The 18,352-nt window shown below is 49.6% G+C and overlaps 1 protein-coding gene across 1 annotated transcript; it reads left to right on the top strand.

Moving 5' to 3' along the window:
- Positions 1-1,373: 1,373 nt before the first annotated feature.
- Positions 1,374-13,123, top strand: RPS7 (ribosomal protein S7). Its single transcript, XM_038772131.1, has 7 exons — positions 1,374-1,395; positions 4,679-4,761; positions 6,216-6,287; positions 7,957-8,100; positions 8,530-8,594; positions 12,591-12,741; positions 13,009-13,123. Exons 2-7 carry the CDS (start codon positions 4,687-4,689, stop codon positions 13,084-13,086), a joined length of 585 nt encoding a protein of 194 aa, XP_038628059.1. The 5' UTR covers positions 1,374-1,395; positions 4,679-4,686; the 3' UTR covers positions 13,087-13,123.
- The last annotated feature ends 5,229 nt before the right edge of the window (positions 13,124-18,352 follow it).

The following is an 18,352-nucleotide window of genomic DNA, read 5'->3' as shown; positions in this document are numbered from 1 at the left end:
CCCCAGGCTGTGAGGCCGTAGGGGGCAGGGCTTGTCTCTGGTGCTTTATTGTCCTTTCCCAAGCGCTTAGTACAGTGTTCTGCACACGGTAAGCGCTCAATAAACACGATTGAATAAATGAATGAATAATCCCGGCTCTGCCACTCGTCTGCTGTGTGACCTTGGACGAGTCACTTCACTTTTCTGGGCCTCAGTTCCCTCATCTGCAAAATGGGGATTGAGACCGTGAGGCAGGGGCTGTGTCCAACCCGATTGGCTTGTATCCACCCCAGCGCTTAGTACAGTGCTTGGCATGTAGTAAGCGCTTAAGAAGTCCCATGATGATGATGATGAGCCCCCTTTTCCCTCTCCTCCTCCCCATCCCCCCCCCAGGCCCTACCTCCTTCCCCTCCCCACAGCACCTGTATATATATTTGTACAAATTTATTACTTTATTTATTTTACTTGTACTTATTTACTATTTACTTATTTACTATTCTGTGTATTTTGTTAATGAGGTGCATCTAGCTTTACTTCTATTTATTCTGATAACTTGACACCTGGCCACATGTCTTGTTTTGTCATCTGTCTCCCCCTTCTAGACTGGGAGCCCGTTGTTGGGTAGGGACTGTCTCTCTATGTCGTCCAATTGTACTTTCCAAGCGCTTAGTCCAGTGCTGTGCACACAGTAAGCGCTCAATAAATACGATTGAATGAACGGATGAATATAGCTTTATTTCTATTTATTCTGACAACTTGACACCTGGCCACGTGTCTTGTTTTGTGGACTATCTCCCCCTTCTAGACTGTGAGCCCGCTGTTGGGTAGGGACCGTCTTTATATGTTGCTCAATTGTACTTTGCAAGCGCTTTGTCCAGTGCTGTGCACACAGTAAGCGCTCAATAAATACGATTGAATGAATGGACGAATATAGCTTTATTTCTATTTATTCTGACGACTTGACACCTGGCCACATGTCTTGTTTTGACGTCTGTCTCCCCCTTCTAGACTGTGAGCCCGCTGTTGGGTAGGGACCGTCTTTATATGTTGACCAATTGTACTTTCCAAGCGCTTAGTACAGTGCTCTGCGCTCAATAAATACAATTGAATGAATTGAACGAATGAATGAGGAGGCCCTCTTTCCCGCCAGCCTCGCCTCAAAGAACGGCGCATGCGCCGGCCCGCTGAGGGTGGGGCCGGTCGTTCCAAGGCGCATGCGCCGGCCTGCCGAGGGCGGGCCCGGCCGTCCCGAGACGCATGCACCGGGCCGGTGTTTCCAAGGCGCATGCGCACCACCGACCCCCGCGGCCTCGCGATCTTCCTGACTTCCGGCTCCCCCCTCCTCCTTCCGCCCGCCCCGAGACTTGCGCCGGTCTCGCGAGAGCAGTCCTTCTTCCCAGGCCGGCTCCGAGCGAGGTAGGACGGGATCCTTCGTCGGGGCCGCCATCCGCCGCCATCCTGGCGCTGGGGGTCCGGGGTCCGGGCCCGGGGCGGCGGAGCCTGCAGCCGGGGGTCCCCCCCACCCGCCGGGACGGTTTGGGGGCCTCGATGGCGCCGCATCCGCCCTCCCGGGGGCCCCCGATGCGGGCGGGACGCGGAGGATGAGGAGGCCGGCCCCACTTTGGTTCTCTCCCGGCATCCTTTGCGGCCCAGGGCCTCAGGAGGACCTGGATTACAATAATGGCACTTACCACAATAATAGTAATAATAATGATGGCATTTATTAAGCGCATACTATGTGCAAAGCACTGTTCTAAGCGCTGGAATACATACAAGGTAATCAGGTTGTCCCACGTGGGGCCCACAGACTTAATCCCCATTTTACAGATGAGGGAACTGAGGCCCAGGGAAGTGAAGTGACTTGCCCCAACATATAAGCATATATCCAGGTGCTGTGGGGAAGGAAAGGAGGTAAGGCGGGGGGGGGGATGGGGAGGAGGAAGGAGGGGGTTCAGTCTGACCCCCCGCATTACCTCCTTCCCTGCCCCACAGCACCTGGGTATATGTATATCAATCAATCGTATTTATTGAGCGATTACTGTGTGCAGAGCACTGTACTAAGCGCTTGGGAAGTCCAAGTTGGCAACATCTAGAGATGGTCCCTATCCAACAGTGGGCTCACAGTCTATATATGTTTGTACGTCTTTATTACTCTATTTTACTTGTACATATCTATTCTCTTTATTTTATTTTGTCAGTATGTTTTGTTCTCTGTCTCCCCCTTCTAGACTGTGAGCCCGCTGTGCTCTGCACACAGTAAGCGCTCAATAAATATGATTGATAGATACAAGGTGACCAAGTTGTCCCACGTGGGGCTCACAGACTTAATCCCCATTTTACAGATAAGGTCACTGAGGCCCAGGGAAGTGAAGTGACTTGGCCAAAGGGCCCCCCCCGCCTTACCTCCTTCCTTTCCCCACAGCACGTGTATATATGTTTGTACGGCTTTATTACTCTATTTTACTTGTACATTTTTATTCTACTTATTTTATTTTGTTAATATGTTTTCTTCCGTTGTCTGTCTCCCCTTTCTAGACAGTGAGCCCACTGTTGGGTAGGGACCGTTTCTAGATGTTGCCAACTTGTACTTCCCAAGCGCTTAGTACGGTGCTCTGTACACAGTAAGCGCTCGATAAATACGATTGAATGAATGAAAGTCACTTATTAAGCAATTGCTATTCATTCAATCGTATTGAGCGCTTACTGTGTGCAGAGCACTGTACTAAGCGCTTGGGAAGTATAAGTTGGCAACATAGACGGTCCCTACCCAACAGTGGGCTCACAGGCTAGGTGCCAAGCACTGTTCTAAGCGCTGGGGAGGATACAAGGTGATCAGGTTGTCCCACAGGGGGCTCGTAGTCTTCATCCTATCTCCCTCTTCTAGACTGTGAGCCCACTGTTGGGTAGGGACCGTCTATATGTTGCCAACTTGTACTTCCCAAGCGCTTAGTACAGTGCTCTGCGCACAGTAAGCGCTCAATAAATGCGATTGAATGAATGAATGAACCCCCATTTTGCTGATTCATTCAATAATAATAATAATGATGGCATTTGTTAAGCGCTTACTATGTGCAAAGCACTTAACAAATACCATCATTATTATTATTATTATTATTGTTGTAAGCGCTGGGGAGGTTACAAGGTGATCAGGTTGTCCCACAGGGGGCTCGCAGCCTTCACCCCCATTTTAGATTCAATCGTGTTTACTAGTAGTAATAATAATAATGATGATGGCATTTATTAAGCACTGTTCTAAGCTCTGGGGAGGATACAAGGTGATCAGGTTGTCCCACAGGGGGCTCGCAGTCTTCACCCCCAATTTACAGGCTCGTTCAATCGTGTTTATTAATAATAATAGTAATGATGATATTAAGCGCTTACTGTTTGCAAAGCACTGCTCTAAGCGCTGGGGAGGATACAAGGTGATCAGGTTGTCCCACAGGGTGCTCTCCGTCTTCACCCCCATTTTACAGATTCATTCAATCCTGTTTACTACTACTACTAATAATGATGACATTTATTAAGCACTTACTATGTGCCAAGCACTGTTCTAAGCGCTGGAGAGGTTACAAGATCAGGTTGTCCTATGGGGGGCTCACAGTCTTAATCCCCGTTTTACAGATGAGGGAACTGAGGCACAGAGAAGTGAAATGACTTGCCCAAAGTCACACAGCTGACAAATGGCGGAGCCGGGAATTGAACCCATGACCTCTGACTCCAAAGCCCGGGCTCTTTCCGCTGAGCCACGCTGCTTCTCATGATTCATTCACAATTGAATGAATGAACGGTCTCTGTTGATGAATTGTACTTTCCAAGCGCTTACTACAGTGCTCTGCACACAATAGACTCTCAATAAGTATGAATGAATGAATGAATTGTCTCTGTTGCCGACTTGTACTTTCCAAGCGCTTAGTCCAGTGCTCTGCACACAGTGCTCAACAAATACGATTGAATGAATGAATTGTCTCTATCCAGCGCTCTGCACACAGTAAGCGCTCAGTAAGTGGGAATGAATGAACTAGAGAAGCAGCGTGGCTCAGTGGAAAGAGCCTGGGCTTTGGAGTCAGAGGTCATGGGTTCAAATCCTAGCTCTGCCCATTGTCAGCTGTGTGACTTTGGGCAAGTCACTTCTCTGGGCCTCAGTTGCCTCATCTGTAAAATGGGGATCCCCATCCCCCACCCCCCCGGCATTACCTCCTTCCCCTCCCCACAGCACCTGTATATATGTATATATGTTTGTGTGTATTTATTACTCTATTTACTTATTTATTCTATGTGTACATATTTATTCTATTTTATTTTGTTAATTTGTTTTCTTCTCTGTCTCCCCCTTCTAGACTGTGACCGTGAGTTGGGTAGGGACCGTCGCTATATGTTGCTATCTTGTACTTCCCAAGCGCTTAATACAGTGCTCTGCATTCATTCAGTCGTATTTATTGAGAGCTTACTGTGTGCAGATCACGGTACTAAGCGCTCTGCACACAGTAAGTGCCCAATAAATATGATTGAATGAATGAATGAAGACTGTGAGCCCCCCATGGGGCAACCTGATCAGCATGTAACCTCCGCAGCGCTTAGAACAGTGCTTTGTGCAAAGTAAGCGCTCAATAAGTACCATTTTTAAAAAAAATGGGCGTCCGGGCGGGGTGCGCGGGACCTTGTGCTGCGCCTGAAGCTCCTCGTGTCCGTTTCCTTGCAGAACCTGCCATGTTCAGCTCCAGCGCCAAGATCGTGAAGCCCAATGGCGAGAAGCCGGACGAGTTCGAGTCGGGCATCTCCCAGGTGAGGCGGCCCAGCGGGTCCCTTCTCACCTCCTCCTGCCCAGCCTTCACACAATCAATCAATCAATCAGTCGTATTTATTGAGCGCTTACTATGTGCAGAGCACTGTATTAAGCGCTTAGCACTGTACTACACGCCGCTCACCGCAAGCCACGGGGCTCGGGAGTCGGAGGTCGTGGGTTCTAATCCCAGCCGTGTGGCTTTCAGCAAGTCACTTCTCTGGGCCTCGCTGACCACATCTGTAAAATGGGGATGAATAATAATAATAGTCATGATGGTATTTGTTAAGCGCTTACTGTGTGCGAAGCACTGTTCTAAGCGCCGGGGGGTTACAAGGTCATCAGATTGTCCCTCATCTCACAGTCTTCATCCCCATTTTTCATCTTGGGAAGTAACTTGTACTTCCCAAGCGCTTAGTCCAGTGCTCTGCACACAGTAAGCACTCAGTAACTATGACTGATTGATTGATTGATTTCAGGTGAGGTAACTGAGGCCCAGAGAAGTGAAACGACTTGCCCCAAGTCGCAGCTGACAAGGGGCGGAGTCGGGATTAGAACCCATGACCTCTGACTCCCAAGCTCACAGGCTTCATAGAGAAGCAGCGTGGCTCAGTGGAAAGAGTCCCAGGTCCGTGCCCTATCCACTAAACCATGCTGCTTCTCTTGCACCCCCCGCTCCCCCAAGTGCTTAGTACATTTCATTCATTCATTCATTCAGCCGTATTTATTGAGCGCTTACTGTGTGCAGAGCACTGGACTAAGCGCTTGGGAAGTACAAGTTGGCAACATATAGCGACAGTCCCTACCCAACAGTGGGCTCACAGTCTAGAAGGGGGAGTTGCACACAGTGAGCGGGCTGCTCCGGACTCCTGCTCACTTTACTTTATCCTTCCTTCCTCCCTCCTTTCCCATCTCCTTCCCTCCTCATCTCCTTTCTTCCTCCTTTCCCTTCTCCTTTCCTCCTCCTTTCCCTTCTCCTTTCCTCCTCCTTCCCCATCTCCTTCCCTCCTCCTTTCCCATCTCCTTCCCTTCTCCTTTCTTCCTCCTTCCCTCCTCCTTTCCTCCAACTTCCCTCCTCCTTTCCCATCTCTTTTAGACTGTGAGCCCACTGTTGGGTAGGGACTGTCTCTATACGTTGCCAACTTGTACTTCCCAAGCACTTAGTACAGTGCTCTGCACACAGTAAGCGCTCAATAAATACGATTGATGATGATGAACGCTCACCAAATCTCGATGAATGAATTGATTTGGGGCCTGGGGGGTGGTCGGGGGGCTTTCTGGTTCTCTCCATCCCGTGTTTAGATGCCCATACGTGCTCGGCCTAGCGCTCTGTCCATCCCTCCCCGCTGCCTCTCCTGCAGACTTAGGAGGGATGGCCTCCCCCGATTCCCTACTGTTCCTTTCTCCCCCCGGCATCGTTTGGAAGGCATTTGATTTCTCCATCCCCTTTCTGCAGGCCCTCTTGGAGTTGGAGATGAACTCTGACTTAAAGGCTCAATTAAGAGAGCTGAACATCACAGCAGCTAAGGTAAACACATTTCTGCACTTTCGGTGTGTTCCAGTGGGAGGGTGTTATTTTCACAACCCTGAATGCTTCAGTATAATAATAATAACTGCATTTATTAAGCGCTTCCTATGTGCAGAGCACTGTTCGAAGCTCTGGGGAGGATACAGGGTGATCAGGTTGTCCCACGGGGGGCTTCATCCCCATTTTACAGATGAGGGAACTGAGGCCCAGAGAAGTGACTTGCCCAAAGTCACACAGCCGACACTTGGCGGAGCCGGGATTTGAACCCATGACTTCTGACTCCAAAGCCCAGGCTCTTTCCACTGAGCCACGCTGCTCCTCCTCAGTATATATGCTTATGTATATAAGCTTATATATGCTTATGTATATATGCTTATACAAGCGCTTAGTACAGTGCTCTGCACATAGTAAGCGCTCAATAAATACGATTGATGATATGCTGTGAAGTGGGCTTGAAGGGGATTATTAGTAAGGTATTCAGTAAGCATAATAGGCGTTCCATAGCAACAGTATCCCGAGCGGAGGACTGAAAAGTAAAAATGCCTGAATTAACCACGTGGCGTGTGTTTAGATTGTAAGCTTATTGCGGACGGGGAATGTGCCTGCCAACTCTGTTGCGTTGCACACAGCAAAAACTCAAAAATGCTGTTGCTGATGAAGTACACCATATAGAAGTGGCTTTTCCTGAACTGTGTGTGGGGCAATATGTGATGAAGCAAGTTTTAAAATGTGCCTAAGAGTGTGGGTTTTGTAGCTTTTGAGAAGGGTCTTGCTTTTAAATACTAGCAAAACTGGTTCTCGGGTCTTTCAGATAATCCCCCTTCCCAAGTTCCCCTCATCATCATCATCAATCGTATTTATTGAGTGCTTACTATGTGCAGAGCACTGTACTAAGCGCTTGGGAAGTACAGATTGGCAACATATTGGCAAATCCTCATTGCCTTTGCTCCTCACTGAGTTTTCATTTCATCCCAGCCTCATAAGTAAACTGGACAGGGCCATTCCTGACTGCGCAGGAAAATAGCAGGGAATCGGGAAGCCCCTTCTAGACTGTGAGCCCATTGTGGGCGCGGATTGTCCCTCTCTATTGCTGCATTGTACTTTCCAAGCGCTTAGTCCAGTGCTCTGCGCCCAGTAAGCGCTCAACAAGTACGAATGAATGGAGAATCGTGGCCGGCTTCCGTGGAACCGACGAGCAGAGTTTGTCTTGTCTTTTGCGAATTGGCAAGTGAGCCGTTTGTTAAAACCCTCAAAGTGGTTCAGATTAAATAGACGTGTTGCAGAGTTGTTCCGTCTTGTCTTTTGAGAATTGACAAGTGGGCTGTTTGTTAAAACCCTCAAGTGGTTCTGATTAGACGCGTTGCAGAGTTGTTCCGTCGTGTTTTTTGAGAATTGACAAGTGGGCCGTTTGTTAAAACCCTGAAAGTGGTTCAGATTAAATAGACGTGTTGGAAGTCGCCGGGATGTAAGTAGTCTTGCGTGGCGAGATTTCAGTACAGAGCAACGTGGTGCTGGACATCCCTTCGTTCGGTTGGCTTTTGGCACGCGCTTGACGGGGAAGGAGGTGGGCCTGCCGAAAGACGCCGGCGGACCAGAGAGGGACTTAGCGCTACCTGGGTGGTCGGCCGCGGTGGAGCCGGATGACTCTTTCCCTTCTCCCCCCTGGCAGGAGATCGAAGTCGGTGGCGGCAGGAAAGCCATCATCATCTTCGTTCCGGTTCCTCAGCTGAAATCCTTCCAGAAGATCCAGGTCCGGCTGGTACGTGAGCTGGAGAAGAAATTCAGCGGCAAACACGTGGTCTTCATTGCTCAGGCAAGTAGCCGGGGGGGGATCGCGGTGACCCCATCGTGCCTCGGGCTTCCGGGGGACTCTCCCCCCCGTGCTCGGGCCCTGCGTCCCCCTCCCCTCAATTCGGAGGATTTATCCAACGCTCCGGACTTGCCTCTGTCTGGGTCTCGCCGACTCGTGACTGTACCGAACCAGGTATCTTTTCCCTACTTCTAACGAGGTATTATTTTATTTGTACATATCTATTCTATTTATTTTATTTTGTTAGTATGTTTGGTTTTGTTCTCTGTCTCCCCCTTTTAGACTGTGAGCCCACTGTCGGGTAAGGACTGTCTCTATATGTTGCCAATTTGTACTTCCCAAGCGCTTAGTACAGTGCTCTGCACATAGTAAGCGCTCAATAAATACGAATGATGATGATGATGATGATGAGGTGCGACCCTCTCTTCACAGAGGAGAATCCTGCCGAAACCGACCAGGAAAAGCCGGACCAAGAACAAGCAGAAACGGCCGAGAAGGTACGTGTGCCTGTTCGGTGATCGCCGGGGGACCTACTGTGGGAAGGGGGTTAAGCGCAGTCGCTCCGAGAAGCAGTGTGGCCTCCTGGAAAGAGCCCGGGCGTGGGATTCGGGAGGACCTGGGTTCTAATCCCTGCTCCGCCGCTTTATAATCATAATTGTGGTATTTGTTAAGCGCTTACTGTGTGCCGGGCACTGTACTAAACGCTTTGGTCTGCTGCCGTGACCCGTCAGTCTAGTCAGACCGACTTTGGAGTGTAAGCTCGTCGTGGGCAGGAAATGTGTCTGCTCTATTGCTCTCTCCCAAGTGCTTGGTACGGTCCTGCACGCGGCAAGCAACCGACACGATCGCCCCACTTCTGTGCCTCAGTTGACTCCTCTGTTAAACGGGGATTGAGACCGAGAATCCCACGTGGGACAGGGACTGTCCAACCCGTTGAGCTTGTATCTACCCCAGCGCTTAGAACAGTGCCGGGCAGGTAGTAAGCGCTTAACAAATACCGTACGAAAACGAGTGGCCGGGGTCATTTTGGAAGCTGGAGGCGATCGGCACGTCTTTCCCGAGCTGATCGTGGAGTACTTTTAGACAAAGTCCGTGTTTTGGCTGTGTGGTCTCCTGCCCAAATCGTCCCACGGTGAAAGGAAGTGGTTTCCGTTGTGAATGTGCTCCACAGTGCTCTGTACACAGTAAGCGCTCAATAAATAGGATTAAATGGAGGAACGAATGATTGCCGCAGCAGTACTTGGTGGAGCTGTGTCTGTTTTCTTTCTGGAGTTGTCGTTGTCTTCCCCGACCGGGGGCTCTGGGGCCCAACCGGGGCTCTCCTGCCCCCCTGGACCACGTAATAATAATCATAATAATGAGGATGGTGTTTTTTAAGCGCTTACTATGTGCCAAGCACCGTTGTAAGCACCGGATGCCACTGGTGTCTCCGTGGCGGCCCAGTCCTTCCAGGGCCACACTAGCCTGGAGTTGAACGACCTCCTGCGATCCGTGGGGGATTTCTCCGCTTCGTTTCTGGGGTACTGCGTTGCTTGGGAGATAATAATAATAATAATAATCAATTGTATTTATTGAGCTCTTACTGTGTGCAGAGCACTGTACTAAGCGCTTGGGAAGTACAAGTTGGCAACATATAGAGACGGTCCCTACCCAACAATGGCATTTATAAGGGCCTTACTACGTGCAAAGCACTGTTCTATGCCCTGGGGAGGTCACAAGCTGATCAGGTTCTCCCCCGGGGCTCACAGTCTGCATCCCCGTTTTACAGATGGGGTCACTGAGGCCCAGTGAAGTGACTTGCCCAAAGTCACACAGCTGACAGTTGGCAGAGCCGGGATTTGAACCCGTGACCTCTGACTCCAAAGCCCGGGATCTTTTGGGGGAAGTACACCCGGAGATTATATTTCCCCAGACTCGTTTAGTTTTCCGCACCGAAAGCCTATTGGTGATGGAGAATCTTCGGAGCGTTTTCACGGGAATAATCGAGGGGCCTGATTCCCACAGTGGGTCATGAGGGCTGCAGTGGGTGTTTTTCCAGGGTGGTTTAATGGGGATGGGATGGGATGGGATGGGTGACCGAAGAGACTCCTTAGGAGCCGCCGCCTTGGGTTAAGGCGGTGGACGGGAACGGCGCGGGTGACGCCGGTCCATGGGCCCCGTCGTTCGGACTTGAGCCTTCAGCGCGATGTCTGGGCTTCGTGTTATGGAGACGGTTACGTGTGCTTGCCTTGGGTGATGCCACCCCCAGCTGGCCGGAGCATCAGTCACCTGGGCACCTGGTGATGGCATTTGTTAACGCTTACTATGTGCAAAGCACTGTTTTAAGCGCTGGGGAGGTTACAAGGTGATCAGATTGTAGTAATAATAATAGTGTTGGTATTAAGCGCTTACTATGTGCAAAGCACTGTTCTTAAGCGCTGGGGTAGATAGACTGTGAGCCCACTGTTGGGTAGGGACTGTCTCTATATGTTGCCAATTTGTACTTCTCAAGCGCTTAGTACAGTGCTCTGCACATAGTAAGCGCTCAATAAATACGATTGATGATGATGATGATGATACAAGGTAATCAGGGTGTCCCACGTGGGGCTCCCAGTCTTCATCCCCATTTGACAGATGAGGGAACTGAGGCCCAGAGAAGTTAAGTGACTTGCCCAGAGTCATACAGTTGGCAGAGCTGGGATTTGAACCCGTGACCTCTGACTCCGAAGCCCGGGCTCTTTACACTGAGCCACGCTGCTTCTCTTATAATAATAATAATGATGGCATTTGTTAAGCACTTACTGTGTGCGAAGCACTGTTCTAAGCGCTGGGGGGGATCCAAGGTGATCAGGTTGTCCCACGTGGGACTCACAGCCTTAATCCCCATTTTACAGATGAGGGAACTGAGGCTCAGAGAAGTGACTTGCCTAAAGTCACACAGCTGACAAGTGGCGGAGCCGGGATTCGAACCCGTGACCTCTGGCTCCCAAGCCTGGGCTCTTTCCACTGAGCCACGCTGCTTATGCCATTCCCAGCTGGTGAAAGTCATTCGGTGCCCAAGGATCGCGGCCTTGGGCGCAAATATCTCCGACTGAGCTGGCACGGCGGCCGCTGGCTCCACCTAGAATAAGTCACCGTGGTGCCGGGTGGGCCTCAGTTCCCTCATCTGGAAAATGGGGATTAAAGACTGAGCCACCATCTTACCTCCTTCCCTTCCCCACAGCACCTGTATATATGTTTGTACATATATACTCTATTTTACTTGTACCTATCTATTCTATTTATTTAATTTTGTTAATATGTTTGGTTTTGTTCTCTGTCTCCCCCTTCTAGACTGTGAGCCCACTGTTGGGTAGGGGCCGACTTGGACTTCCCAAGCGCTTAGTACAGTGCTCTGCACACCGTAAGAGCTCAATAAATACTTTTGATTGATTGATTGAGCCCCACGTGGGACAACCCGATGACCTCGTCCCCCCTTCAGCGCTTAGAAGGGTGCTAGACGCATAGTAGGCGCTTAACAAATACCGTCATTATTATTACGTGGCGGGTGGCGGGAATCGTTCCGGTGGCCAACGGAATGAGAGAAACGGATGGGTCCAAATCCGTTTCCAAGTTGGTTGAAGTGTCGGCCGTGAGGCCAGGGTTTCTCCATCGTGGGCTTTCCCGTGGCAGCACCTCGTTCTGGTCCCGCCGTTTCTAATTAGTCGCCAGGCCGCCCCGCAAGTCCTGCCCTCCCTCTTCTTATTTGGGCCGGGGAGGAGTCGGCCCGTCATTTTCCTTTTCTCTGCGGAGCCCGGAGGAAACCCATCAATCCTCACCCACCACCACCCCACGGGAGCCACGTCACCCGGCTTCCCAACTCGCGCGTTCATCGGGGTGGCGAGTGGCTTCTGTCGGTTAAATTTCATCATCTGGACTTCTCATATTTGAAATGTCAAGTGGGTTTGGGTTTCTAATCAAGTTAATAGGGTGTGAGGTGCTTAAATATTCCGAGGAAACTTTATATAGGTACTAAAATTCTCCCTGGCACAATAAAACCTATAAAACACCCGGGGGCGGGGGGACTTTTTCATTATCAAGTGCGTTAAAAAAAATTAGATTTCAAAGGCCATAAATAACATTTTCCTAAAAAGCCAGCACCACGAGAGGGGAAGGCCGCCAAGAATCTCCCTGTGAAGCATTGCAAGGGAATCGGGAGGGAACGGGTAATTCCATTTGGTGCGTAGACCACTTGGACGCCTCTCCGGAATAAAATCGGGCGGTTTAGAGGGTTAGCACACCCAGGTTTGCGGTGGCCTGCGGTGAGGTGGCCGGCCCGCGGTGCTCCGCCTAAACCTCCCTCGAGCGGGACCGTCCGCGATAAGAGAACCATCGGTGGGTATTTATTGAGCGCTTCCCGCGGGCGCGTACCGAGCGGTTGGGATCCGGCGGAAGGAAATTCCCCCGGTTCACGCCTCCCGCGGCGGTCGGGCTTCGGGGGGCCGCGTCAACGACCCGCAACCTTCTCCTTGCAGCCGTACGCTGACCGCCGTGCACGACGCCATCCTGGAAGACCTGGTATTCCCGAGCGAAATCGTGGGAAAGAGGATCCGGGTGAAGCTGGACGGCAGCAGGCTCATCAAGGTTCACTTGGACAAAGCACAACAGAACAACGTAGAACACAAGGTGAGCGGCGGGCTCCAGGTCGGTCGGTTTGTTTGGTTTTCTTCTCCGTCCCCCCCTTCTAGACTGTGAGCCCGCCGTCGGGTAGGGACCGTCTCTAGATGTTGCCAACTTGGACTTCCCAAGCGCTTAGTCCAGTGCCCTGCACACAGTAAGCGCTCAATAAATACGATTGATTGATGGATTGATCTTCCCGAGAGCTCCACGTGTCGGGGATGGACCCGAAGGGTGTCCCGAAAACCCGTCGCTGAAATTCCCCTTCTCTTGCAGGTGGAAACGTTTTCTGGAGTGTACAAGAAGCTCACCGGCAAAGATGTGAATTTCGAGTTCCCGGAGTTCCAGCTGTAAAGGCCACAATGACTAAATAAAAAGTCTATTGTTCATATCTTTCGTCTTTGCTTTCGAGGAGCGTGTAAATCAGCGGCACTTGGTCGAGTGCCTCCTTTGGGCGGAGCACTGTTGGGGAGCGTATGGAATTAGGACACGTCTTCCCGGCCTTCGAGGAGCTTCACGATCTAGCACGGGAGGGACGGACCCTGGAATAATGTACCTGTAGAAGTACGAGATAATAACGATGGTATTTATTAAGCGCTCACTACGTCCCAAGCGCTGAAAACGGATGTAATCGCCACGGGGCGGTGGGAATCCTCCAAAGCGCCCGGACGGCTACGGTCAAGCGAGGGAGGAGGAGACGAGAGATGAATTGTTGTCCCTACCCGTTGTTGGGTAAGGACAAGTCACTTCTCTGGGCCTCAGTTCCCTCGTCTGTAAAATGGGGATGAAGACTGAGTCCCCCGTGGGACAACCTGATCACCTTGCAAGCTCCCCAGTGCTTAGAACAGTGCTTTGCACATAGTAAGCGCTTAATAAATGCCATCATCATTATATTCTAGACTGTGAGCCCGCTGTTGGGTAGGGACCGTCTCTATACGTTGCCGACTTGTACTTCCCAAGGGCTTAGTCCAGTGCTCTGCACACAGTAAGCGCTCGATACATACGACGGAATGTATGAATGAATGAATTAGTCCAGTGCTCCGCACACAGGAAGTGCTCAATAAATAACGATTGAATGGGGGAGAGTAGCCATCCGTCACAGGTGAAGGAAGAACGGGAAGGGAAGGGGAGGAGAGCCTGTGAGGAGGAGGGAGTGAATAGGTTAGAAGAGCTGGGGCCTAGGGGGTAAAGAGGGAGATGGGGTGGCTGGTGGCTGAGAAGCAGAGTGGCTCAGTGGAAAGAGCCCGGGCTTTGGAGTCAGGTCATGGGTTCGAATCCTGCCTCCGCCAATTGCCAGCTGTGTGACTTTGGGCAAGTCACTTCACTTCTCTGGGCCTCAGTTCCTTCATCTGTAAAATGGGGATAATAATAATGATGGCATTTATTAAGCGCTTACTATGTGCAAAGCACCGTTCTAAGCGCTGCGGTAGATACAAGGTAATCAATCAATTGTATTGAGCGCTTACTGTGTGCAGAGCACTGTATTAAGCGCTTGGGAAGTACCAGTTGGCAACATATAGAGACGGTCCCTACCCAACAGAACAGGGGGAGACGGAACAAACAAGTAAAATAAATAAATAGAGTAATAAATATGTACAAACATATATACACATATACAGGTGTTGTGGGGAAGGGAAGGAGGTAAGATGGGGGGGGATGGGGAGGGGGACGAGGGAGAGAGGAAGGAAGGGGCTCAGTGTGGGAAGGCCTCCTGGAGGAGGTGAGCTCTCAGTAGGACCTTGAAGGGAGGAAGAGAGCTAGCTTGGCAAGTTGTCCCACGTGGGGCTCACAGACTTAATCCCCACTTTCCGTATTCCATTTTCCACATTAGAGAAGCAGTGTGGCTCAGTGGAAAGAGCCCGGGCTTTGGAGTCAGAAGTCATGGGTTCAAATCCCAGCTCCTCCAATTGTCAGCTGTGTGACTTTGGGCAAGTCACTTCACTTCTCTGGGCCTCAGTTCCCTCATCTGTAAAATGGGGATTAAGACCGTTATTTTTTGAGGGAAGCAGTGTGGCTCAGTGGAAAGAGCTCGGGCTTTGGAGTCAGAGGTCATGGGTATGAATCCCAGCTCCACCACATGTCTGCTGTGTGACCTTGGGCAAGTCACTTAACTTCTCGGAGCCTCAGTTCCCTTATCTGTCAAATGGGGATGAAGAATGTGAGCCCCACGTGGGACAACCTGATCACCTTGTAACCTCCCCAGCGCTTAGAACAGTGCTTTGCACATAGTAAGCGCTTAATAAATGCCATCATCATTATATTCTAGACTGTGAGCCCGCTGTTGGGTAGGGACCGTCTCTATATGTTGCCAACTTGGACTTCCCAAGCGCTTAGTACAGTGCTGTGCACACAGTAAGCGCTCAATAAATACGATTGAATGAATGAATGATTGGTTTAATGGCAGTGGTGAGGAGAGGAATGGTGGGCAGCCGTTTGTGGAGGTTGAGGAAGAAGAGCCCGCTGGAAGGAATGCCCAAGTTCTGCGGAACGGCGTCCTACAGCCAGGTGGCCCTGAGGAATAATAATAATAATAATAATAATGGCATTTATTAAGCGCTTAACTATGTGCAAAGCACTGTTCTAATCGCTGGGGAGGTTACAAGGTGATCAGGTTGTCCCACGGGGGGCTCACGGTCTTTAATCCCCCTTCTAGACTGTGAGCCCACTGTTGGGAAGGGACCGTCTCTATATGTTGCCAACTTGTACTTCCCAAGCGCTCAGTACAGCGCTCCTCACACAGTAAGCGCTCAATAAATACGAACGGAGGAATGAATGAAGGGAACTGAGGCCCAGAGAAGTGAAGTGACTTGCCCAAAGTCACCCAGCTGACAAGTGGCGGAGCTGGGATTTGAACCCATGACCTCCGACTCCAAAGCCCGGGCTCTTTCCACTGAGCCACGCTGCTCGGGGATGGAGGGAGTGGGCCAGAAGGAGATGAAAATGGGATTTGGGTTCCTAGGGCTGTGCTAATTCCCGCTCTGCCACCGGCCTGCTGTGGGACCTTGGCTAAGTCACTTCACTTCTGGGCCTCAGTTACCTCTTCTGTAAAATGGGGATTCATCAATGGTATTTATTGAGCGCTTACTGTGTGCAGAGCACTGTACTAAACCCTTGGGAAGTATAAGTTGGCAACATCTAGAGACGGTCCCTACCCAACAGTGGGCTCACAGTCTAGAAGGGGGAGACAGAACAAAACAAAACATTAATAAAATAAAATAAATAGAATAGATATGTACAAGTGAAATAAATAGAGTAATAAATACGTACAAAACATATATACATGTATACAGGTTAAGAGTGTGAGCCCCACGTAGGACACGGACTGTCCAACCTTGGATTTCCCCCGGTGCTTTGGCGTCAGAAGTCATGGGTTCAAATCCCCGCTCCCCCAATTGTCAGCTGTGTGACTTTGGGCAAGTCACTTCACTTCTCTGGGCCTCAGTTACCACGTCTGTAAAATGGGGATGAAGACTGTGAGCCCCCCGTGGGACAACCCGATCACCTCGTAACCTCCCCAGCGCTTAGAATAGTGCTTGGCACATAGTAAGCGCTTAATAAATGCTATTGTTATTATTAGAACAGTGCTTTAAATATAGTAAGCGCTTAATAAATGCTGTCATTATTGTTAGAACAGTGCTTGGCACATAGTAAGTGCTTAGCAAGTACCATAATTATTATTCTTATTATTAATAGAGAAGCAGCGTGGCTCAGTGGAAAGAGCCCGGGCTTTGGAGTCAGAGGTCATGGGTTCAAATCCCGGCTCCGCCAATTGTCAGCTGGGTGACTTTGGGCAAGTCACTTCACTTCTCTGGGCCTCAGTTACCTCATCTGTAAAATGGGGATGAAGACTGTGAGCCCCCCGTGGGACAACCTGATCACCTTGCAACCTCCCCAGCGCTTAGAACAGAGCTTTGCACATAGTAAGCGCTTAACAAATACCATCGTTATTATTATTAACAGAGTTGGCAGGCACATGCCCCGTCCGCAATAAGCTTACAATCGAAACACACGCCTTGTAGTTAATTCAGTCATTTTTACTTTCCTGTCCACTTCGGTTGCTGTTGCTATGAACGCCTGACTATTACGTTTACTGAGTACCTTACTAATAATCCCTTTCAAGCCCATTTCAGGCCACATAAAATGAAAAATTCAAGGTTGTAAAAATAACACCCTCCCGCTGGACTACATTGAATGTGCATAAATTGGTTACTCTAGACTGTAAGCTCCTTTTGGGCAGGAAACATTCGTTCATTCATTCAATCGTATTTATTGAGCGCTTACTGTGTGCAGAGCACTGTACTAAGCGCTTGGGAAGTCCAAGTTGGCAACATACAGAGACATGTATATATGTTTGTACATATTTATTACTCTATTTTACTTGTACATATCTGTTCTATTTATTTTATTTTGTTAGTATGTTTGGTTTTGTTCTCTGTCTCCCCCTTTTAGACTGTGAGCCCGCTGTTGGGTAGGGACTGTCTCTAGATGTTGCCAACTTGTACTTCCCAAGCGCTTAGTACAGTGCTCTGCACACAGTAAGCACTCAATAAATACGATTGATGATGATGATGGTGATGTTTACCAACTCTGTTACAATGTACTCTCCTAAATGCTTAGTACACCTACGAGAGCTCACCTCCTCCAGGAGGCCTTCCCAGACTGAGCCCCCTCCTTCCTCTCCCCCTCGCTCCCCTCCATCCTCCCGTCTTACCTCCTTCCCTTCCCCACAGCACCTGTATATTTGTATATATGTTTGTACATATTTGTTACTCTATTTACTTATTTTACTTGTACATATCTATTCTATTTATTTTATTTTATTAATATGTTTGGTTTTGTTCTCTGTATCCCCCTTCTAGACTGTGAGCCCACTGTTGGGTAGGGACTGTCTCTATATGTTGCCAACTTGTACTTCCCAAGCGCTTAGTACAGTGCTCTGCACACAGTAAGCACTCTATAAATACGATTGATTGATTGATTGATTGATAGTACAGTGCTCTGTGCTGTAAGCACTCAATACATATGATTGGTCGATTGCTTGTACTGTGGTATTTTACTTGTACATATTTACTATTCTATTTGTCAATGATGTGCATCTAGCAGCAGCGTGGCTTAGTGGAAAGAGCCCGGGCTTTGGAGTCCAAGGTCAGGGGTTCAAATCCCACCTCCGCCAACTGTCGGTTGGGTGACTTTGGGCAAGTCACTTCACTTCTCTGGGCCTCAGTTCCCTCATCTGGAAAATGGGGATGAAGACTGTGAGCCCCCCGTGGGACAACCTGATCACCTTGTAACCTCCCCAGAGCTTAGGACAGTGCTTTGCACACAGTAAGTGCTTAATAAATGCTATTATTATTATTATTATTATTATTATTATTATCTAGATTTACCTCTATTTATTCTGATGACTTGACACCTGACCACATGTTCTGTTTTGTTCTCTGTCTCCCCCTTCTAGACTGTGAGCCCGTCGTTGGGTAGGGACCGTCTCTAGATGTTGCCAACTTGGACTTCCCAAGCGCTTAGTACAGTGCTCTGCACACAGTAAGCGCTCAATAAATACGATTGAATGAAAAATGAATGAATGGTATTAATCCCCTGGAACCTCAGCCCTGCACCTTAG

The sequence above is a fragment of the Tachyglossus aculeatus genome, chromosome X1, assembly GCF_015852505.1.
Source record: "Tachyglossus aculeatus isolate mTacAcu1 chromosome X1, mTacAcu1.pri, whole genome shotgun sequence".
Taxonomy (NCBI): domain Eukaryota; kingdom Metazoa; phylum Chordata; class Mammalia; order Monotremata; family Tachyglossidae; genus Tachyglossus; species Tachyglossus aculeatus.
The sequence above is the reverse complement of the archived record's forward strand: the minus strand, read 5'-3'. Positions and strand labels throughout refer to the sequence as shown.